The 20,314-nt window shown below is 39.5% G+C and overlaps 1 protein-coding gene across 5 annotated transcripts in view; it reads left to right on the forward strand.

The window, feature by feature from the left end:
- The window catches only part of TNIK (TRAF2 and NCK interacting kinase), a 418,711-nt gene that overhangs the window by 264,443 nt on the left and 133,954 nt on the right, over positions 1-20,314 (forward strand). For all 5 annotated transcript variants that reach the window (XM_082624735.1, XM_082624739.1, XM_082624737.1 and 2 more), the window contains exons 4-5: positions 4,887-5,012; positions 19,609-19,719. In XM_082624735.1, coding sequence (XP_082480861.1) covers positions 4,887-5,012; positions 19,609-19,719 — 237 coding nt within the window. The remainder of the gene's footprint in view (positions 1-4,886; positions 5,013-19,608; positions 19,720-20,314) is intronic.

Genomic DNA, 20,314 nt, shown 5'->3' on the forward strand with positions numbered 1-20,314 from the left:
AGTGCCTTGGATTGTTGTAAGAATTACACAGGTTTATTTCTCTACCATGGGTTGAGAGCTGAACGTTGGGCAAAACCCTTTGTTATAGAGCACACTAATATGAAGTGTCTCATTAATTCCATTTTTAAATCCTACTATATTATAGGTGCTTAAAGTATATTCCCCTGTGTAATAAATATGCAACTTAAAGTCCCTCCATTATCCCCTGGAATCATTCATAAGCAAATATTAGTGTGTGCTAACAAGCTCCTTTAATTGGAGGACGAAAGGCAGGTTTCTCTTCAGCCCTGGCTTAAGGTGCTCCTAAACTCTTCTTTCATGATTTAGCGGCTTTGGTTTTATCACCGTAGGTAATTGCCTTTCTTCTGTCTAGGAGTTTTCAGTTTAGAATTAAGACCACTGACTTTGAAGTCAGACGAATCTTGGCTTTGGATCTTAGCTCTAACATTTAAAATAGGAATAAACTCTCTGAAACTCATTTTCCTTATTTGTTCAATGGGATCATTAAAAACATGTATTTCCTAGAGCTGTTTTGAATATTAAATGAGATAATACACATACAACCTCTGGGACAAAACATTATGTAAGGTTGGCTTTGGCTATATTTTATGACCACGGTTGTGGTCATCATATAGTCATCAGAGGTGGTCGGTGGCTTGAAAACATTGTCTGGGATCATCCGTTTCCTTGCATTTGAAAAGCACTGTCTCTTCACCTGTTTTATCATCTTCCAGGTGGCTGGTTCTCGTTTTTCATATAGAAGTGTTCTCTGCAAGCAGTAAGAGAAGTCCACCCCTACACACAAATACTTTTCAAGTCTCTGCTGAGTCGCATTTCCTAATGTCCCATTGGCCAAAGCAAATCACATGGCCAAGCCCAGAGACAAGCAGAGGAAATGGACTCCACCTCTTCAGGTGGGAGGCTGCCACATATCGGGCCATTTTTCCTTTTAGTCTACCACAAATAGTAAGCAATAAATAGATTCTCGTCATCTTGAGAAAAAACAATCTTCTTTATGTTGATAATAAAGCTGTGCTTACATAAGCACTTAATCATTTCTAAACCTTAGGAGGTGACTTTGATAGGTATTCTTTTTCCCATTTACAGCGGAAAATATCTGGCATTCGGAGAGTTTAAATGGCCGTGCCTGACTTTACATAATAAGTCAGCTTGGACAAGATTTTTTTTTTTTTTTTTTTTTTTTGTGGTACGCGGGCCTCTCCCGCCGCGGAGCACAGGCTCCGGACGCGCAGGCTCAGTGGCCACGGCTCAAGGGCCCAGCCGCTCCGCGGCACACGGGATCCTCCCGTACTGGGGCACGAACCCGCGTCCCCTGCATCGGCAGGCGGACCCTCAGCCACTGCGCCACCAGAGAAGCCCTGGACAAGATTTTGAAGTCTTCTGATTGAAATAATGGTTATTCCTAGAGTATTGGACTTAGCTTATTAAAATTACTCCCTTTTAACATTTGTGACAATTTGGTACCATTACTTTGTTTTTCACTATGACCCAGTGGTCATTAGTTTCCCAGTGAGCTTGATCCCTGTGCTCAATTCTCAGGACATAAGAATAATCCATTTACAAAATAGAAGATAAGCTTCTTATAACTTTGTAATCTAATTCTAACCTCAGTTGTTGTTTTGTCCTTTTGAAAGCATCGTAACCCATCTCCTTCAATGAGCCGTATTGTAAGAGGTTATGCTTATGAAGGGGTTAAATGTGTTCTTATGGTCATAATAAGTGCCTCCCTTTCAGTTTCACTGAGTAACTTAGGACCATCATTGCACTAGTCTTGAAATCTGGATAAACAGTAGCCCTGAAGGCCTGATAAATTTCACGCTCACTTACAAGGCCATATAAGATCAAGATCAAGGTTATATATTAGAGCTACGTAACCATGATCCACAGTGGTTCCATAACTGTGTTTGGAGTGTAAACAATTTAAACCTAAAACTCAAGTTACTTATATTCCTGCCCTCTCCTACCTTTGTTATTTATTTATTGGTTGAGAAGATTAATAATAATGTTTAGTTTGTATTATATTTTATAACTTTCACATACTTCATTTAATTTTCACAGAAGATTGGGACATATAATAATATTGATACTATTATAAAATCTGTATCTCCTTATAGATGAGAAAAATTAGGCTCCAAAAGGTAGGCTGCCTTCCTGAGATCATGCGGCCAGAAAGGAGTGGAGCTCAAACTGAACATGCACCCCACCTGCCACCCCTCATTTTCCTGACTTAACGCATATGCTTTCTTCATTACCATGTTGCCTCAGTTTACCTTTGCAAAGCCATGGAGAACATGCTGACTTCATTCTGGTCTCCAGTACTATTTATTTTGGATTTAATTATATACTAAATCACACTGTTGTTTAACTGTTTCATAAGTTCTTGTTTCCTTAATGATATGGTGAGCTTTTTTAGGCACTTTTTCCTCCGCTCTTTCTCCCGCATCAGCCACCATTCCCTTGAGAACCTGAGGCAGGCAGCACATACTTGTAGAACCAGCCCCGCTTCTCACTAAGAATGACCCAAGCTGAGTCTGTCCGGCGGCCGCTGGAAAATGACGGGTGTTTTACTGTCTCATGTGCTTGCCTCTTTAATCGAAAGCAGATGCCAGACTGCCCCAGAAACCCTCAGGTTTGTTTTCTCCGCTTTTATCTAGGCTTCCCTAACGTACATCTGCTCACATCCTATATTCATCCATGATTATCAGGCCCCGCGTGGTGGGTTTAAAATAGCTAACATGCACAGTCGTCAGACATTTGGAGGCCTGCTGCAGGACCCTGCAACAAGTTGAAGGACTGTGAAGGTCATTCTCTCCTAAGGCTTGCAATGAAGGCGTAGGCAGTTTCTGATAGCCGCAGGGAAGATTTCTTTGGTCAGCATGTGCCATCCCCTGCCCCCATCCCAGCCCCTCACTCCTTTACTCCCCTCCTTTGTTAAGGCCACGTGCTGCTTCTTAGCATCCCAAGCATACATTCTATTTTGAGACTACCTAGTCTTTGACTTAGTTAAGCCACGTCATATGTAACATACTGCATTCTTCTAGGTTTGCAAACCTCCATTGCTTTTTACTAAAACTTATTTTTGTGTGGTCAGCAAATGTCAGCGTTTCACCACTCTCCTCCTCTTGTTTTTACCAGTTCCTTTCAAGCTGTAAAGAATGCTGCTGTAAGTGGTTGGAACTTTTGTAGGTATTCATTCTTTTATTCATATTTATTCACAGGCAGTTTGCTTGATGCTAGGATGTTATTTATAAAGAGCAAAAGCAGGCAGGATCCCTGCGTTGATAGCTTTTATGGATTGACAGGGAAGAGAGGCTTCAATCAAATGTTTAGATAGATAAATGTGGATTGCCATTCTGGTAGGTGCTGCAAAGGAAGAGACACGTGACGATCCTTGGGGCTAGAACCACAGGCAGGCAGATCAGAGAACTTTGCTGGGGAAGGGATCCTGGAACTGAGATCTGAAGGCAGAAGGGAGCTTACAAGCCATGGAGAAGGGAGTCAAGTAAAAGGGCAATTATGACACAGTATGACCCATACCTCTGTTCTAGTACCAACAAATGTGTGTGCAGGTTTGGGGGTGGACAGGATATAGTGGGGAGACTTGACATTACCCGAGAGAATTAGGGAAAACATCCCTCAAGAGTGTCCATTAAACTCAGTCAGGAAGAATGAGTAGAAATGATGTGAAGAAGAGGAAGGGGAAAGAAGACACTCATGGGAGACCACAGAAGGACCCAGCAATGTAGAGACCAAGTAGCTGGAGGAGGTGAGGGTACAGACAGGGACACGCCATGAATGGTCTTTCAGGGAATGGCCATGTAACATCTTACATGCAGAGATTCTTACTGCTGCATCTAAAACAGTTTTCTGGGCTAGAAATTTTTTCCACCAACCTCAAGAATAAAATACTATGTAAAAGTCCAATTGATGTGTACACTTCAAAGTAAAATTATGAGGGACTTCCCTGGTGGTCCAGTGGTTAAGACTCCACACTCCCAGTGCAGGGGACCTGGGTTCAATCCCTAATCAGGGAACTAGATCCCGCGTGCTGCAACTAAGGCCTGGCACAGCCAAATAAATAAATAAATATTTTTTAAAAAAATTATGGGAGGACACACACTCTTCACCAGTGATGTCAGGTTCTCTTAAAAAGGTCCAAGTTAGTGGACTCCAAATTGAAACTGGGAATGAGTGAAATCTGAATTAGGAAACTTACTCTGTAGGAGGGTTCTTTCTTTTCACATTCGTGGCACTACCACATGTCCCCTTTCTTTTCATGTGTACTTTCCTGGAGGTGAGATGGGTACTCCTGCTTTGTGAACATCCTCAGATGGAGGGAACTTACCCTTGCTCCCTTCCCCATCTGACTTTCATCATCTTCCATCAGGGACTTCAATAAAAGGAGACTTCAAAGAAAATGAACCTAACAAATTTTAAATCGAAGAGCCTGTATTTTTTTTCTTTTCACTTTTCTTAACCTTCCCTATACCAGGTATGATCAGTGATAGGTACTTGATGGACATAGTACCCAGAGGCCTAGAGTGAGTTTTATCTTAATAGCTTGTCTACCTTAATCTCTTCCAGGTGAAAGGATGAGGAATTTTTTTTTTCCTAGCAGGTTGCCTGCTATATTGGTTTGCTGTACAAACAGAAGACCCCCTTGGACTGCCAATGTGTTATCTTGTAAATTTTTTCTTTGTAGTCAAGGAAGAAAGTCAAGTTATTTGGTAATTATGCTTGTTTGTTACCACAGAAGAAAAAACTTAAGAAAGAAATTATTGCACAGTTGATATAGATGGTGATGAAAAACAGAATCCTACTAAAGACACTGGATTTTCATGACAATATTTATTGTTCTAATATAGGATGAAGAGGAAGAAATCAAACAAGAAATTAACATGTTGAAGAAATATTCTCATCACCGGAATATTGCTACATACTATGGTGCTTTTATCAAAAAGAACCCACCAGGCATGGATGACCAACTTTGGGTATGTAGTGCTGCCCAAATTTGCTTTTCTTACATAGAAAACACCCAGGACTGAATAGTGCATTTCTCTATCCTCATTACTAAGTTCAGTTGTTCTTTGAAATCCTTTACTCCATGATATCCATAAATTGTGTTTTCGACGTTTTCTTCCATTTCCTTGAATAACTCTCTATCTTCTATCCCTTAATGTGGACCATCCCTAAAGCTAGTTGTTAGGTTCTCTGTTTTTTTTCCCACTAATGACTACCTTTATTGAGTTTTTATCATACTTTAGGTACCATGCTGTTTGCTTTTTATGAATCTTATCATTTATTCCAGCTCTTTGAGGTAGACATTATTATTATCTTCATTCTTTTGGATGACAAAACTAAGGTTTACAGAGAAGTAAACTCATGTCCTGTATTTTGGCTTAAACATCTTTGCTGCAGGTAGTTTCACCACAAGCAGTTTCAACACACAACTAATTGGCCATAGACAATTTTTCTGTAAAAGATAAAATAATGAATATAAAATAAAGGACAAAAGGAAACGAAAAACTGGGCTTCCCTGGTGGCGCAGTGGTTGAGAGTCCGCCTGCCGAGGCAGGGGACACGGGTTCGTGCCCCAGTCCTGGAAGATCCCTCATGCCGTGGAGCGGCTGGGCCCATGAGCCATGGCCGCTGAGCCTGCATGTCCGGAGCCTGTGCTCCGCAACGGGAGAGGCCACAACAGTGAGAGGCCCGCGTACCGCAAAAAAAAAAAAAAAAAAAAAAAAAGGAAACGAAAAACTAATAACAATTTTTACAAGATTTTACTGTGAAAAATGAAAATTCAAAAAATATTTGAATACATTTAAAATGTGTATAGATCTATGGTTATAGTTGTATTCAGGTATATTTTAGAGAAAGCTGGTATTGAATTCAGGTATGTTTTAAAGACTTTTGATGTCCGTCATTAAAGATTCAGGATCTAATATTGAATGTAAGTTCTTTACAATATATAAAATACAAAAAAATGAAATAATCAAAGTAAAAAATGCAAATAGCTAATTTAAGAAATATATGATGAGAAGGAATTTGGTAGCCTTTAGAGATGAAGAGTTTTTATAAATCAATAAGAAAATATGTGAAATGATTAATAGAAAGATTGAGTTAAGACAAGGCAGCAATTAACAAAGTAATAAATATCAATTACCAATAAAGATGTTTTTAAAGTGTAATCTTACTGGCAATATAAATGCAAAAGAAAACAAGAATTAGATACCACTTCTTACCCAGGAGATTGGCAAAGATTATTTTTAATGATATACTCAGAGTGGACATTCACGCCCCCTGCTTGTAGAAATGAATGTTGGTACAACTTTACACAAGGACAGTTGGAACACACACACACACACACACACACACACACAGAGAGAGAGATATATCTATATCTATATTTAATCTCCCAAAGAAAATGCCTTACTTTTGACCCAGTATTTTCACACACAGGAATGTATCCTAAATGAATATTTGGGTAACTACATAAAAATATATGTAGATGCTAACTAATAGGGAATCACTTAAGTAAATCCATTAAGGGACAATATTCAGCCAGTTAAAATGATGTAGATCTATGTTTACAAATGGATGAACATGAGCAATTATAGTAAGGGTTTTTAAAAGCTTTTTTAGAGGCTATGATTAGATATAGTACATTTTCTTTTTTTGTCAAAAAAAGAAAGAAAAAGGAAACAATATATATACATATATTAACATGACGGGGATGTCTAGAATAATGTACGCCAATAATGTTGAAGATATTTGTTTCTGGGTAGTAATTTCAGTAATTTAATTTTGGAGACTTTTTTTCATGTCTTTCTTAATTGCTTCCCATTGGGCTATCTTTGCTCCTCATATAGACAGGCTCTGAGGACAAGGAATGTGTCTTCTGCATCTCAGTGTCTTCCTCAACACTAGGAAGGGGCTGGGCATTTGATGCTGACAAAATAGTTGTTTTGTTTATGAAAGTGATATTATTGGTACAAACTTAGTTGCTGTTATGATGATGATGATGAGTATTATTACTACTACTATTGCTACAGGTACTTGTGAGGGTTCGGTTTCCCTGTGGCCTGCATGTTCAGCAGGATATGATGAGATGGCACAAGTTTAAATAGCTCCGTGTTCCCAAAGGACTTTTATACTGCCAGGAATCTAACATTTTAGCAATGACCCCTGCCTTGCTTCAAGCTGCAGCAGATGACAAGAGGAGAATGATAGCTATCTTGATACTGTCTGCAGAAGCATTTTTTGGTTTGGTCAGAGCTATGGCTCCAGATTAAAAGAAAGCATTAATACAGCTTTGGAATCACCTCTGGCTTATCACCTGAGGTAGTACAACTATTTCCAGATGAGTCACACATAACTATTAATATCATTCCTTTTGTGAGATGGGCCAGACAGGATAGTTTTCTTATTAGGCTGAACTATTAAAATTTGGGTATATATATTACAAATCATTGGTTGAGGAAGGAGAGGAGTGGTCAAGCAGGGCTTGACTTGTTTTCGCCTTTTTCCTAATGCTGAGATTTTTTTAAGCTGGAAAGAAAACTAGTTGTCATTTATTTTACTGGATCCCAGTGAAGCTAATTGTCTTTCTCAGAGCCTCCGAGCTCATTAATGGATGGACACAGGACAAGAATGCAGATGTCTTGAAATGTGACAGTTTAGCTTGGCCTGAAGTTCTGCGAAAGACACTGGAAGTTTTGGGGTTTTTAAATTTTTTTTTTTTTTAATGAGCAAAATCTGCAGTCCATTTTCAGACTGGCACTGGAAGAAAGAAGCAAGCCTGTTTGCATCTGCATGGCACAAACAGGAGGTTTTATGCTCTGGAAACAAGTCACTGCCCACCATTTCGCACCCTGGCCAGTTGCTCTTCCCATGGAGATGGCTGTGGTTGCTGGGAGCTAGGAGCCTGCATGAGTATGTGTTCATTTATTCATCCATTCATTCATTCATCCAACAAATACATATCAAGCACTTGCTAGACGCAAGGCATTCTTACGGACACTTATGATATATCAATGAACAAAAGTGATAAAAGCCCCTACTTGCATGCAGCTTACATTCTTGCTACAGACCACAAACAATAAACATAATAAGTCAGAAAGCTACTCAGCATGCTGGAAGAGGATAAATGCCTGGAAGAGCAGGGAAAGACGAATGAGGATTGCAGGTAGGTGCTGCAGTGGCCAGGGGAAGCTCCATTGTAGATAACTCGAGGAAGGGCATTCCAGGCCCGGTGTTTTCCAGGAATAACAATGAGGCCAGTGTGACTGGAAGATGTGGGAATGAGACCTGGGGCCAGATCAGGCAGGGCCTTACAGGACATTGGTAGGATGTCAGGTTTTACTCTGAGTGAGCTGGGGGCCACTGGAGGGTTTTGAAGATGAAGGGATGGAATCTGACCCATAGAGTGAAGGGGTCCCTCTGGTTGCTGGGTTGAGACTAGACCAGATGGGGGCCAGAGGAGGAGCAGGAAGGCCAATGAGGAGACTGTTTGAGCAAGCTGATCCGCTTCCTGATTTTCACAAAGGGGCATCTACAAGTAGTGATCACTTCCAAATCTGCGCCATGGCGGGAGGAACTCTGCCTTCACATTCCATTTTCCCCACCTGCAATCAAATGCTGGTGGCAAAATGCAGCAATTATATGCCCCACATTCTTCTTGGTAGACAGAGAGCCTCCCTTTTGTCAGATTTGTGCCCATGCAGAGGACTCTTCTGACTGTCCCCACTAGAAATGGTCCATTAGCTTCTGTGTCCCTGGGGATAAAAATACAAAGCTATGAAATGCCTCATGGGTACAGGAGCATCATTTCTTTTTCTAGTTGTTCTTCTTCTATTTGATGGCAAACTAAGGAGGAACTTAGAAAATTAAAGGCAGAACGGAAACATAATAGTTGGTAAATTAACACCAGATCACAATATTGATGGGAACTTGGCTATAGAATATAATAGTGTGTACTTGTTCCAAGACCTCTGACTCACTAAATTTGGGCCATTCTGTGTTAATAACAATGGCAAGTAATATTTATCACCTACTTACCATGTGCCAAGTACTGTATTTTTTTGCATTGTCATATTATTTCATTAGATCTTCACAATCCCTCTACAAATTAGATATTCTCATTATCCCCACTTTACAGATGAGGAAATTAGCCTCAGAGCAGTTAAGAAGTTTGCTTAAGGATTCACAACTAGTGAGTGATGAAGCCAGTATATTAGCTAACCCCAAGCTGCCTCATGCTAGAATCAAGCCCCTGAACCCTACATTCTTCTCCTTTTTGTTGTGAAAAATAGTTCCAATAGTTGGGAAAATAGTTTCAGAGGTTGGTGTTCCAAATAGGACTAAAGCTTTGCGTTTACACAAATTTATTTTGAGTTCACCGTTCATCTTCATTTGTCAGTTTCCCCAGCTTCCAAAGAGGACAGCAAGACCTGCTAGCTGCTACGAAGACAGTATTTCTTAAGTATAAGAAATATACTTTGAAAAGTACATTAAACCTTTTGGGAGTGTTTTAGCAAATAATTGCAAAGGTCACAGATAGTTGACTCTTTGGGCTAATGGCATTCTGTTAGGATTACATTTATATAAAAATATTATTATGGATTGTATAGAGACGGAGCCTGTAGCAACCAAGAGCAGCACTCTAACATTTATTCCCAGTTTTCAGGTGACAGGAGCTATTCCCCAGGTATTTCTTTTGCAGTGGCTGGAGGACAGAGGTTTGCACATAGGCCACCAACCAATATATGTGCTGTTTCAGGTGTCTGATTGAATTATAATCTGTGTGAATTCTATCAGTCTTGTCGTAGAGATAAACTGTTGTTTAGTACCAGCTCTTTGTGGAAATACAACTACTTCTGATAACGGCCAAGTAATTCTCCCTTATCAACTGCTCAGGGCCTGATCCGGAAATCAAAAAAGGGAGCTCTTTCAATAAAGATTCCGATCTCTCAGAAACAAGGCGAACCCTGACACACAGCATGGCCATCTCATTCTGCTGCATCTCAGCAAAGAGAGGCTCTCCACTTTGCTGCGTGCCATTCAGACACCAGGAGTGAGAAGGCCTGTGTATTAAAATGGGTTAATTTCCTAAAGTTAGAAAGCGAAATCACACATATTTTGCTACCTTTTTTTGATACCACCTCAACAATCACAGGGCTAGACTATCTTATAAAAGGAAAAACATTTCTGATTAGCTTCCAAAATGTAGGTTGGTCAAGTGGCATAGCAGATTATTATACTGAGATGACTCAATAAGCCATTTATTAGACTGTATCCCTGAAGACTTGCAGAGCTAAGCATTAAGAAATTATATTGTGGGGCTTCCCTGGTGGCGCAGTGGTTGAGAGTCCGCCTGCCGAGGCAGGGGACACGGGTTCGTGCCCCGGTCCGGGAAGATCCCACATGCCGCGGAGCGGCTGGGCCCGTGAGCCATGGCCGCTGAGCCTGCGTGTCCGGAGCCTGTGCTCCGCAACGGGAGAGGCCACAAGAGTGAGAGGCCCACGTACCGCAAAAAAAAAAAAAAAAAAAAGAAGAAATTATATTGTGTACATTTAGGGGAAACATGCTAGCAGCTGCCTGAGACCTGGCCTGGAGTCCTGAGACCTGGCCTGGAGTCCAGAGACCTGGTCTGGAGTCCTGAGACCTGGCCTGGAGTCCAGAGACCTGGAGTCTCACCTTGAGCAGAGGCAGCATCACTGTCATTGGTTTCTTTCTCTTAAAAACGATAAATTTGGACGAGGTCTGAGTTTTCAGATTGGCGACCCGGAGACTAATTGCTGCCCAGGTAAATGGGTTTAGTTTGGCCCACGTAAGGTGTTGGTGCTTTAATGATGCCAACGTTAGAAAAAAAATACAGCAGTTCCACACAAAAGTCTGGATTCCTTGAAAGGTTTTGAAAAATCAGATGATCTGGAACTCTTGGGCCTGAATATCAGCAGCATGTTAGAGCAGTAGCTTGGCTGTCTAGAGGGCACGCGCCCACTCCAATTGCACAAGAGGCCCGTCACTGCCTGCTGTCTTCCATGCACGCTCCACTTCATGCACTGACATTGCTTGTCCACACCCCATGTAAGATCATCTGGGAATGAGATACTGGGATGAACCAAGATGTCTTTCAATCACCAATGGGGGATCCTTTCTAGAATCTGCAGTGATGTTAGCCACAGCCCCCGAAATCCAAGTTTCTTATAGTTTGGATTTACATTGCTGTAGCATCTTGGTTTGGCAAAAAGCATGCCTACTAACATTTTTGGTTGTCTTAAGATTGAAATGTAAGGTGCTGCAGATAGCACCATTAAAAATCCAACCACCTGTAGCTGAGTCTCCTGAACAGTTCATTGAAATTTACTCTTTTCTTAGTTCCATGCATCAGAAATGAGGCTTTCATAGGGCAGAGGGGGTTAATTAGTGTTTGATAATTTTATTACTAAAGAATTCTCTTCCTTCATATATACAGCCTAGGTCACTTGTCTGGAGAAGTGATTGAATCTTACTATTTGTGAGTAGAAATTTGTAAAGGCTGAATTTGGTAAATATAGAAGCGTGCCTGAAATAGTAGGAGGAGGGATTGTAAACAGGCTCCCAGTCTTGGAGCTGCCCCATTGCATGACCCATAGAGACAATGTAAGTTGCTTACATACAAACACAGAGCTAAAGCTACACCTGATTTAATAGTTTGCAACTGGGCTTGAGTTCAGCTTTTATGGAGTCATTTTTATGAATGAATGGGTGATTAATTCTTGTCACAGGACAAGAATGTGAAAATGATTTCTTCTTTTATCCCAATAAATTTCATTTGAACTGTGCTTAAACTGCTTTTCACCTTAGCAGAAGGAAGACTTTATATATGCTTACAGTTACTCTGCTAATGGTCTATACAACCCTCTGGTTCCTATTCTAGATTAATTTTGAGCCAAAGCCAATATGCCTGTTTGTGTTGCACTTCTCAAACTTCTCAACTACCAAGTTTCTTAGTCCTAAGTCCTCTAAAGCCAGTGTTGCTTTTACTTTTCCTATTTTTAACTTTCCTGAAAACTTGCTCCCCTATCCCCACCCCAAATTCTTCTAAAACTAGCCTTTAAGGTTAGTTTCTATGATTGAGTCCATGACTCAAGTGGACATGTGGTGATTTATCCCTAACAGGAAATACCCTCCAGAAGATCTTGCATGCATACTGAGAAATTGGAGCACCAGGTACCAAATCCAAGAGGCAGCTAACTTCTCTTTCTTTGAATGCTGTCATGCTGACTCTAAGATGGCTCTCTCCTTAGACATGGGCGACTACCGAGTATTTCTAGTTGTCCTTTGAGCAGGCTTCTTGTTGCTAAAAATACCAGCTGGCTTAGTAGATTCAAACTGTGATTGTCATTCTCAACATATAAAGTTGTTCATATCCAGAAACTTTATTGACAAACCCTGAGACTTCACATCCTTGGGGCTCATCTTTTTATGTTTGGAAGACTTAGAATTTGTGGGACTTAGAATTTGTGGTTATAAGCATTCTGTTTTCAAGTCCAAGAATATAATTCAGAAGCCAAAGGAGTTTTTGTTTCCCCAAATACATGCTAGTTTAAAAATGAATGCAAGGGACTTCCCTGGTGGTGCAGTGGTTAAGAATCTGCCTGCCAATGCAGGGGACACAGGTTCGATCCCTGGTCTAGGAAGATCCCACATGCCGTGGAGCAACTAAGCCCGTGCGCAACAAATACTGAGCCTGCACTTTAGAGCCCGCGAGCCACAACTACTGAGCCCGCGTGCCACAACTACTGAAACCCGTTCACCGAGAGCCCGTGCTCCGCAACAAGAGAAGCCACTGCAATGAGAAGCCCACACACGGCAAGGAAGAGTAACCCCTGCTCACCGCAACTAGAGAAAGCCCGCCTGCAGCAACAAAGACCTAACTCAGCCAAAAATAAATAAATAAAAATAAACAAATAAATAAAAATTTTAAAAATTAATAAAAATGAATGTAAAAGCCAGTATAGGTTGCTTTTCCAAATTTGAAATTCCCCACAGTTTTGCTTTACCTTTGCATCAGTTAACTGAAATGATAAATGTATACCCACCAATTTTTGTACTTCCATACACACATTTTATATTGTGCAACTTAAACTACCTTTGGCAAATGAAGCAGCATTCTGTAACAAAGTACTGAGTTTGGGTTTTGTTACCACCTTCATAAATCATGCAGATGGGATCTTTGGCTATTCCCAGCTACACATGATAAAAATATCCTGTGCCTTGCTGATGTTTCTGGACCTTCAAGGTCAATAGGCTGATCCTTTGCAGACTTGTGAATTCTTGGAAGTTAATCTTTCCTCTCCTTTTCTTAGATTGCCCCTGCAATTGCTTGGTGGAGACTTCTTTCATCTTAGGTCGACCTTCATCCTCCCTCTCCCTCCTCTTCCTCACCCCTGTCCCCCACTCCTCCTTTTACTATAAAAGAGAAGGAATCTGTTAGTAGTCATTTTTCCTGTGGGTGACTGACTAGTGATATTTGGGGGGAATATGTTCTTGTCAAGATATTCTAGGCTAGTCCTGCAGTTTTAAAATACCTTAAAGCTTTGTTTCTTGTTATAGGAACTTAAAACCAATTAACTAACAAGTGAGTGAATACTATAGGGACCCCAGAAATCATCCTAAGCCTCTTAGGCTGGCTCTGCGAATAAACCTTTTAAAATTCTTTCAGAGGTGACTCGCGTTGGAAAAAGCAAGTTAGAAGTGACCACATCTGCTGATTCCAAACCCATGCCCCTCCCGGTTAGGGGGTAACCTCAGGGAAGACTCACCTAGTGCTTCTGGGACTCCTTCTGGGATCAGCTGAGGCCAGAGACTTTTCTTTTCTTTTTTTTATTAATTTTTATTGGAGTATAGTTGCTTTACAATGTTGTGTTGGTTTCTATTGTGCAGCAAAGTGAATCACGTATACATAAACATAGATCCCCTCTTTTTTTGGATGTCCTTCCCATTTAGGTCACCACAGAGCACTGAGTAGAGTTCCCTGTGCTATACAGGAGGTTCTCATTAGTTAGCTCTTTTAGACATAGTAGTGTATATATGTCAATCCCAATTTCCCAATCAAAGACCCTTTTCTTAAATACCCTCCTGAAGGAGGGGGAAAGCACAGGAGGGCATAATAAGTACCCCCTTACCCCACAACCTCTAAGAGAAAACATCCTGCTCATCAGACAAAAGTATGTGATAAACAACCATGCAAATTGTGAAATATGTTAGAAGCCTTTGTTTTTAAAAATTAACCATTTTAATTTAGGTAGAAATAACTACCCACATTCAACAATCCAGGCGACCTTTTCCCTAACAGTTGGGTTGCACTACACACTGTGCTGCCTTTTAAATATTTCCACCTTGACAAGGTTCCAGGTCCAGCCCAGGCCCAGCCCGCATCGTGCCTGAGCGCAGTTCTGTCCTCACTTTAACTTAACCTGCCTCCTTTCTTCCCAAGGGACATGCATGTGTATTTTCATTTTCTGACCCAGCTATGTAGGTGATATGGAATGAGAATTTCAAATATAAGACTCTCTTTAAACCTCTTACACCCTCTTCCAGCCCTCCAAATAAAAAGATCCAGTGTTTGAGGATGCACTGCTGTGTCTTCTTGCTGTGTGATACAAGCTTGAGAAAAAGACATGTGTCCTTGGTACTCTTTCATTAACAGAAGTTTTAGAAACACATGTGCACCGTGCCCTTTATAGGTGCTCTTTCAGCCATCTCCTCACCATCCAAGTGAAGTGGACCTTGGGGAGCTATTAATGCTATCTTCCAAGTTGGAAACTTTTTTTTTTAATAAATGCAAACAGGCCAAAGAATGGATAAGTAATAGAGTTTGAAATTTCTGGCTACCAGAAGCATTCCATTCTGTAGAACACAGTGTTCACATCACACATATAAGGCTGATGCTTTTATTTTGTTTTAATAGTGATGGTGGCGGGGTGCTGAGCCCAGCGGAGTGAGGGAGCGTGCCCAAGTTCATACAGCTAGTACTCGAGAAAGAATGATGCTTTCAACCCTACCCTAGTTACTTAACGAATATATATACCATGGATAAGGCTGCAGACCATAACTAACCTTCATTTCCAAATAAATAAAGAAAAGGGAATTGAGGAGAAGGAGAATGAATGAAACGATAAGTGCAAATCACTCAGCCCAGTGCCTGGCACACGGTAACTTCTCAGTAAATGTTAGCAAGCATTGTTGCCCCAGTGTCAACTCTTTGAGGACTTTCTTTCAGGAAGAATATTAATGATGCATTATTTCTTGCTTGTGAGAAGTGAAGTTATTGACTTATCACTGCTGGGCTTGGCATGTTGAGCCCTGTTTCTGTTTATTAATGTGATGAGGTAACTCGTGGTGAGGGAGTGTCCCCGCTGTGTGGTGGCAGTAATTATCAGTGTTGCTGTAAGACTGCAGGAACCGATTGCTGGCAAAGGCTGGTTTCTTTCTTTCTTTTTCTTTAAAAAAAAAACCCATTACATAATTTAACAATCATTTTGTTCCGTAGTGAGATGAAAAGAACTTAGCAGCCTTCAGCTGGAGCTGAATGGAGAAGCAAATTATAGAAACCACTGACATTAGTGCCTGGCTAGAGCAGGATTGTTTCCTACTGAATATTTGAAAGTATTTTGTCCAATCTAATTTTGAAAGACTGGAGTCACTGGGCTTCCACTGCTTTCCTTGGGAACTATAATTATGTGGCTAATAGAGCTCAATGGTGGGACATTTTCTTCAGCTGATACAGGAGCAATGGATGCACTTGTAGGTCTGGTCGCTGTGTTTTTCAAGATAGGATTTGGAGAAGGAGCACAAACATGTTTTGCTCACTTGAGAAAATGTTCTTTTCTTTCTACCCAAAGTTGTTTCTTTGGTCCATCCTGCTGCTGTTAAACCACAATTTACATAACTGAGATTTTCTTTAACTTTGTATTTATATATCGAGAATCCCCAAAATACACAAAAGTAGACAGAAGAGTATAATGTGCCCAAAACTATCCCCAACAGTCATCAAACCAGTAGTCAATCCTGCCCCATCTACACAGCCATCTACTTCCTCCCTTCTATTATTTTGAAACAAATCTCATCATCTTTAAAAACAAAAATTCTGGTAAAATACACATAGCTTGAAATTTACCATTTTAATAATTTTAAAGTGTATAATTCAGTGGGATTAAGTATACAGTGTTGTGCAAAATCACCTCTGTCTAGTTCTAGAACTTTTTCATCACCCCAAAAGGAAACTCTGTACCCGTTAAGCTGGAACTCCCATTCTTCCCTCCACCTGGAAACCACTAATCTGCTTTCTGTCTCTGTGTATTTGCCTATTCTGGATATTTCATATAAATGGATTCATACAATATTTAGCATTTTTCCTCTGGCTTATTTCAGTTAGCATAATGTTTTCAAGGTTCATCCAATGTTGTATCATGCATCAGTACTTCATTCCTTTTCACAGCTGATAATACTCTATTGTATGGCTATACCACATTTTATTTATTCATCTGATAATAGACAGTTTGATTAATTCCACCTTTTGTCTGTTGTGAACAGTGCTGCTTTGAACATTCATATGCAAGTTTTTGTCTGGACACCTGTTTTCAATTTTGGGGGGTATATACCTAGAAGTGGAATTGCTAGGTCATGTGGTATTTCTATGTTTTAACTTATTGAGGAACCATCAGTTTGTCTCAGTTTACATTCCCTCCAGCAATATAGGAGGGTTCCAATTTCTCCACATTTTGCCAGCATATTATTTTCTGCTTTTCTTTTTTTTTAAATTACAGTCATCCTAGAAGGTGTGGAGTGATATCTCATTCTGCTTTTGACTCACGTTTTCCTAACGACTATTGATGTGGAACATTGTTAGCTATTTGTATATATTCTTCGGAGAAATGTCTATTCAAGTGTTTTGCCTGTTTTTAAATTGTGTTGTTTATATTTTTGTTGTTGAGTTGTAAGTGTTCTTTATACAATCTGGATACTAGACCCTTATTAGATATGTGATTTGCACATACTTTTCCCATTCTATGGGTTGTCATTTCACTCTCTTGATAGTATCCTTCAATGCACAAAATTTTTAATGTTGATGAAATCCAATTTATCTCTTTCTTTTGTTGTTTGTGCTTTTGCTGTCTTAGTTAAGAAACCATTGCCAAGTCCAAGGTCATGAAAATTTACCCCATGTTCTCTCCTAAGAGTTTTACAGTTGTAGCTCTTATAGTTAGGTCTTTGATCCATTTTGAGATATTTTTTGTATGTGGCATGAGGTAAGGGTTCAACACCATTCTTTCACATGTGGATATCCAGTTGACCCAGCACTATTTGTAGAAGAAACTATCATCATATCGTTTTATCCATAGTACTCCAGTATGTTTGTCTAAAATATAGGACTATTTTTTTCACATATCCACAGTAGTATTATCACACTTAAAAAATGTCAACCACATTTCCTTAGTGTCAGCAAATATCTAGACTGTAGACTGTCTCAAAAATTTTAGCAACATTAAAAAAAAAATCAGTATCCAGATAAGTTGCATCCATTGCAATTTGTCGATATATCTTTTTAAATGTTTTAAAATCTACAGATTTCCCCTCCATCTCTCTTTATCTTTCTTGATATATATTTGTTGAAGCAAATGGGCCGTTTACGCTGTGGAGTTTTTTATTCTACGTTTTGTTGATTATATCCCCATGATGTAACATGTTCCTCAGTTCTCTGAATTTCCTGTAAATTGGTAACTGGAAGTAGAGGCTTGATCAGATTTAGTTTTGGGTTTTTGTTCTGTTTAGTTTTATTGTTTTTGGCAAGACTACTCCTGAGGTGATGTTGTATTATTCTAATCAAGAAGCAAATCATAACTGGTTATTTCTTTTTTTTTTTTTTTAATGTTAGCAGCCACTGATCATCAGTGCCTAAATCCACTAGTTTATTAGAGGTTGTGAAATAATGATATTCTAATTCTATTATGTCTTCTTCAGTTTTTAGATGGAATATTTGTTTTTTGTGAAGAGAAGTTTTACCTCTTTTATTATTTAATCACTGTGGTAAAACTTGTATAAGAAAGGCAGTGTAAATTCTTCATTCTCTCCCTTTATCTACCAGTCTCAATATAAGAAGTTGGTTCTTCGTTTTCTTCAAACAGTGCCAATTATATTCTTTTTAAGGGGTATCTTTATTAATGCATTTAGTTCAGCATATTTAATGTGTTTCAAGATATTGCAGTTTTTATTCTTACTGATGCTCAAATTATCCCATCTTTGGCCAGTGAGACCTCTTAAAGTTGATTCCTCAGTCCTAACATGATATTGTAGTCTTTGATAGCTTCCTGGCTCTCATATATGGTAATTTTACAACTCTTACTGGGTTGGAACGAGGTCTATTGTGACATTTTCAAATTTCCTTACAAAAGCTCTTGATCAGTCTCCAGCGGTACTCTGGAGAAGATTGGAGGGTTTCATTACCCTTTGTAAAATCATAAGAAGATAAATCAGAACAGACATTAGAAACTCATTCAGGAAACTCATTTCATGAGTTTTTATTGTTTCAGCCAGACATGCAGAAAAAAAAGGGAACATTATTTCTGCCCAAAGATTTTACAGCCTGATGGGGTATCTTTTAGGACCTGGTGACATGGTGCTGAGGTTAGGAATGTAGGTTTGGACAAAGCCAAAACCATCAATGTGATTTCATTATGGCTCCATTTTAGTTCTGTTTCTAGTGTCAAATCAGAGATTGATTGCTAGTCATTCTAAGTTATTGTCACAAAAAGATGACTTTTGTGGCAGACTTTTTGAAGAAGAGGGAGAATGTATGGAAATGGATGTGTTTCTCTAAACCTAGAAAATGAATGTAAAAGCAAATGGATAGCTTTTCCTCTTCTAGTCTCTACTCCTCCATTAACTAAGGGAGATGTTCATTTTCTGCCTATTTTATAAAGTTGCTGAGTACTGTCATGAGTTTATATTTATAGAGAACTTGGAGCTTTGGGGATGAAAAGTGCTAAATTAGGGCTTATTGTTTATTGAATTTATTTGATATGTCCAGCCTCCTGGGAACATTTGCTGAAGTTAATTAAAAGCAGATAGTCCTCACTCTGACAGCTTACAGTGCCACTTACAAGCCAATAACATAAACAGTGTGCACTTGAATTGTTCTGACTTGGGATTGCCTAGACAACCACAACTCTTTCAGACAGGGGAATGATGCTACTTTTATAGGAAAGATGAGTTTGACCATTGGATAAAAACACAGGGATATTCTCAACTACATTTGTACCACCTAATTGCCCTCATTTAAAACAAATACTTAGAATATGAAGATTTTCCTAGTTTTCCAGCTATAATTTTCAGGTTGGAAAATTAAAAATAATCTTTCCTTTCTTTCATTTTGGGAAAAAAATAAGATAAAAATTTATGTTTTATATATCATTTTATGGTCACTTTTTCTTTGCAGGAAAGGCATTCCAAAGCATCCAGGTGGGACACCTTATGCTTTCTTAACTCATTGGAAGCCGTGAAGTGTAATGATAACAATGGCATGTTTGCTTCCTTTGCCAGTTGGTGATGGAGTTTTGTGGTGCTGGCTCTGTCACTGACCTGATCAAGAACACGAAAGGTAACACGTTGAAGGAAGAGTGGATCGCGTACATCTGCAGGGAGATCTTACGAGTAAGTGACAACACGGGATACCTTGGGAGGTGTTGAACTTTGCACTGACCTTCCACTAATTTGTAAACGTGTTGGAAACGTCCTTAGAGCTTTATTCTGACAGCGTTGGTGGCAGTGGTAGTGTGTTGTGGTCTGCTATAATGGAAGTGAGAGCCATTCTGAATAGGCGTGTGCACTCTCATTTGGAGGGTTAATTGGGTGATTTCTCTTAACCTGGGATTCATTTCCTATGGGGCTTCCAATTGGAAATCTGATTTTAGATGACAGAGATAGTGTCCCACTTAAGAAATGGATTGTTTAGGGATATTTTGATCACTCATTTGAGTTTTCCATTTGTGAAAGTTTATAACTAATTTAAGGCTCGTGTGACTTTAGCCATTTTAGTACATATAACCTAGTTTAATTGATTTTACCTTAAAAAAATTCTTTGAGACAATATCTAAAACCAGTCAAGACAGTGGACAAGAATGTGCCCATTTGCCCAGTTTTGCCCACAAATCCCACAATCAGACAATCTAGACAATAGTGTCACATATTTTCTGAGTTCACTTCAGGGAGAAAGGAGGTAATTGGTCATATTTTAGTTTGTTCAGAT

Source organism: Mesoplodon mirus (assembly GCF_964341445.2).
Source record: "Mesoplodon mirus genome assembly, chromosome: 6".
Classification (NCBI taxonomy): Eukaryota; Metazoa; Chordata; class Mammalia; order Artiodactyla; family Ziphiidae; genus Mesoplodon; species Mesoplodon mirus.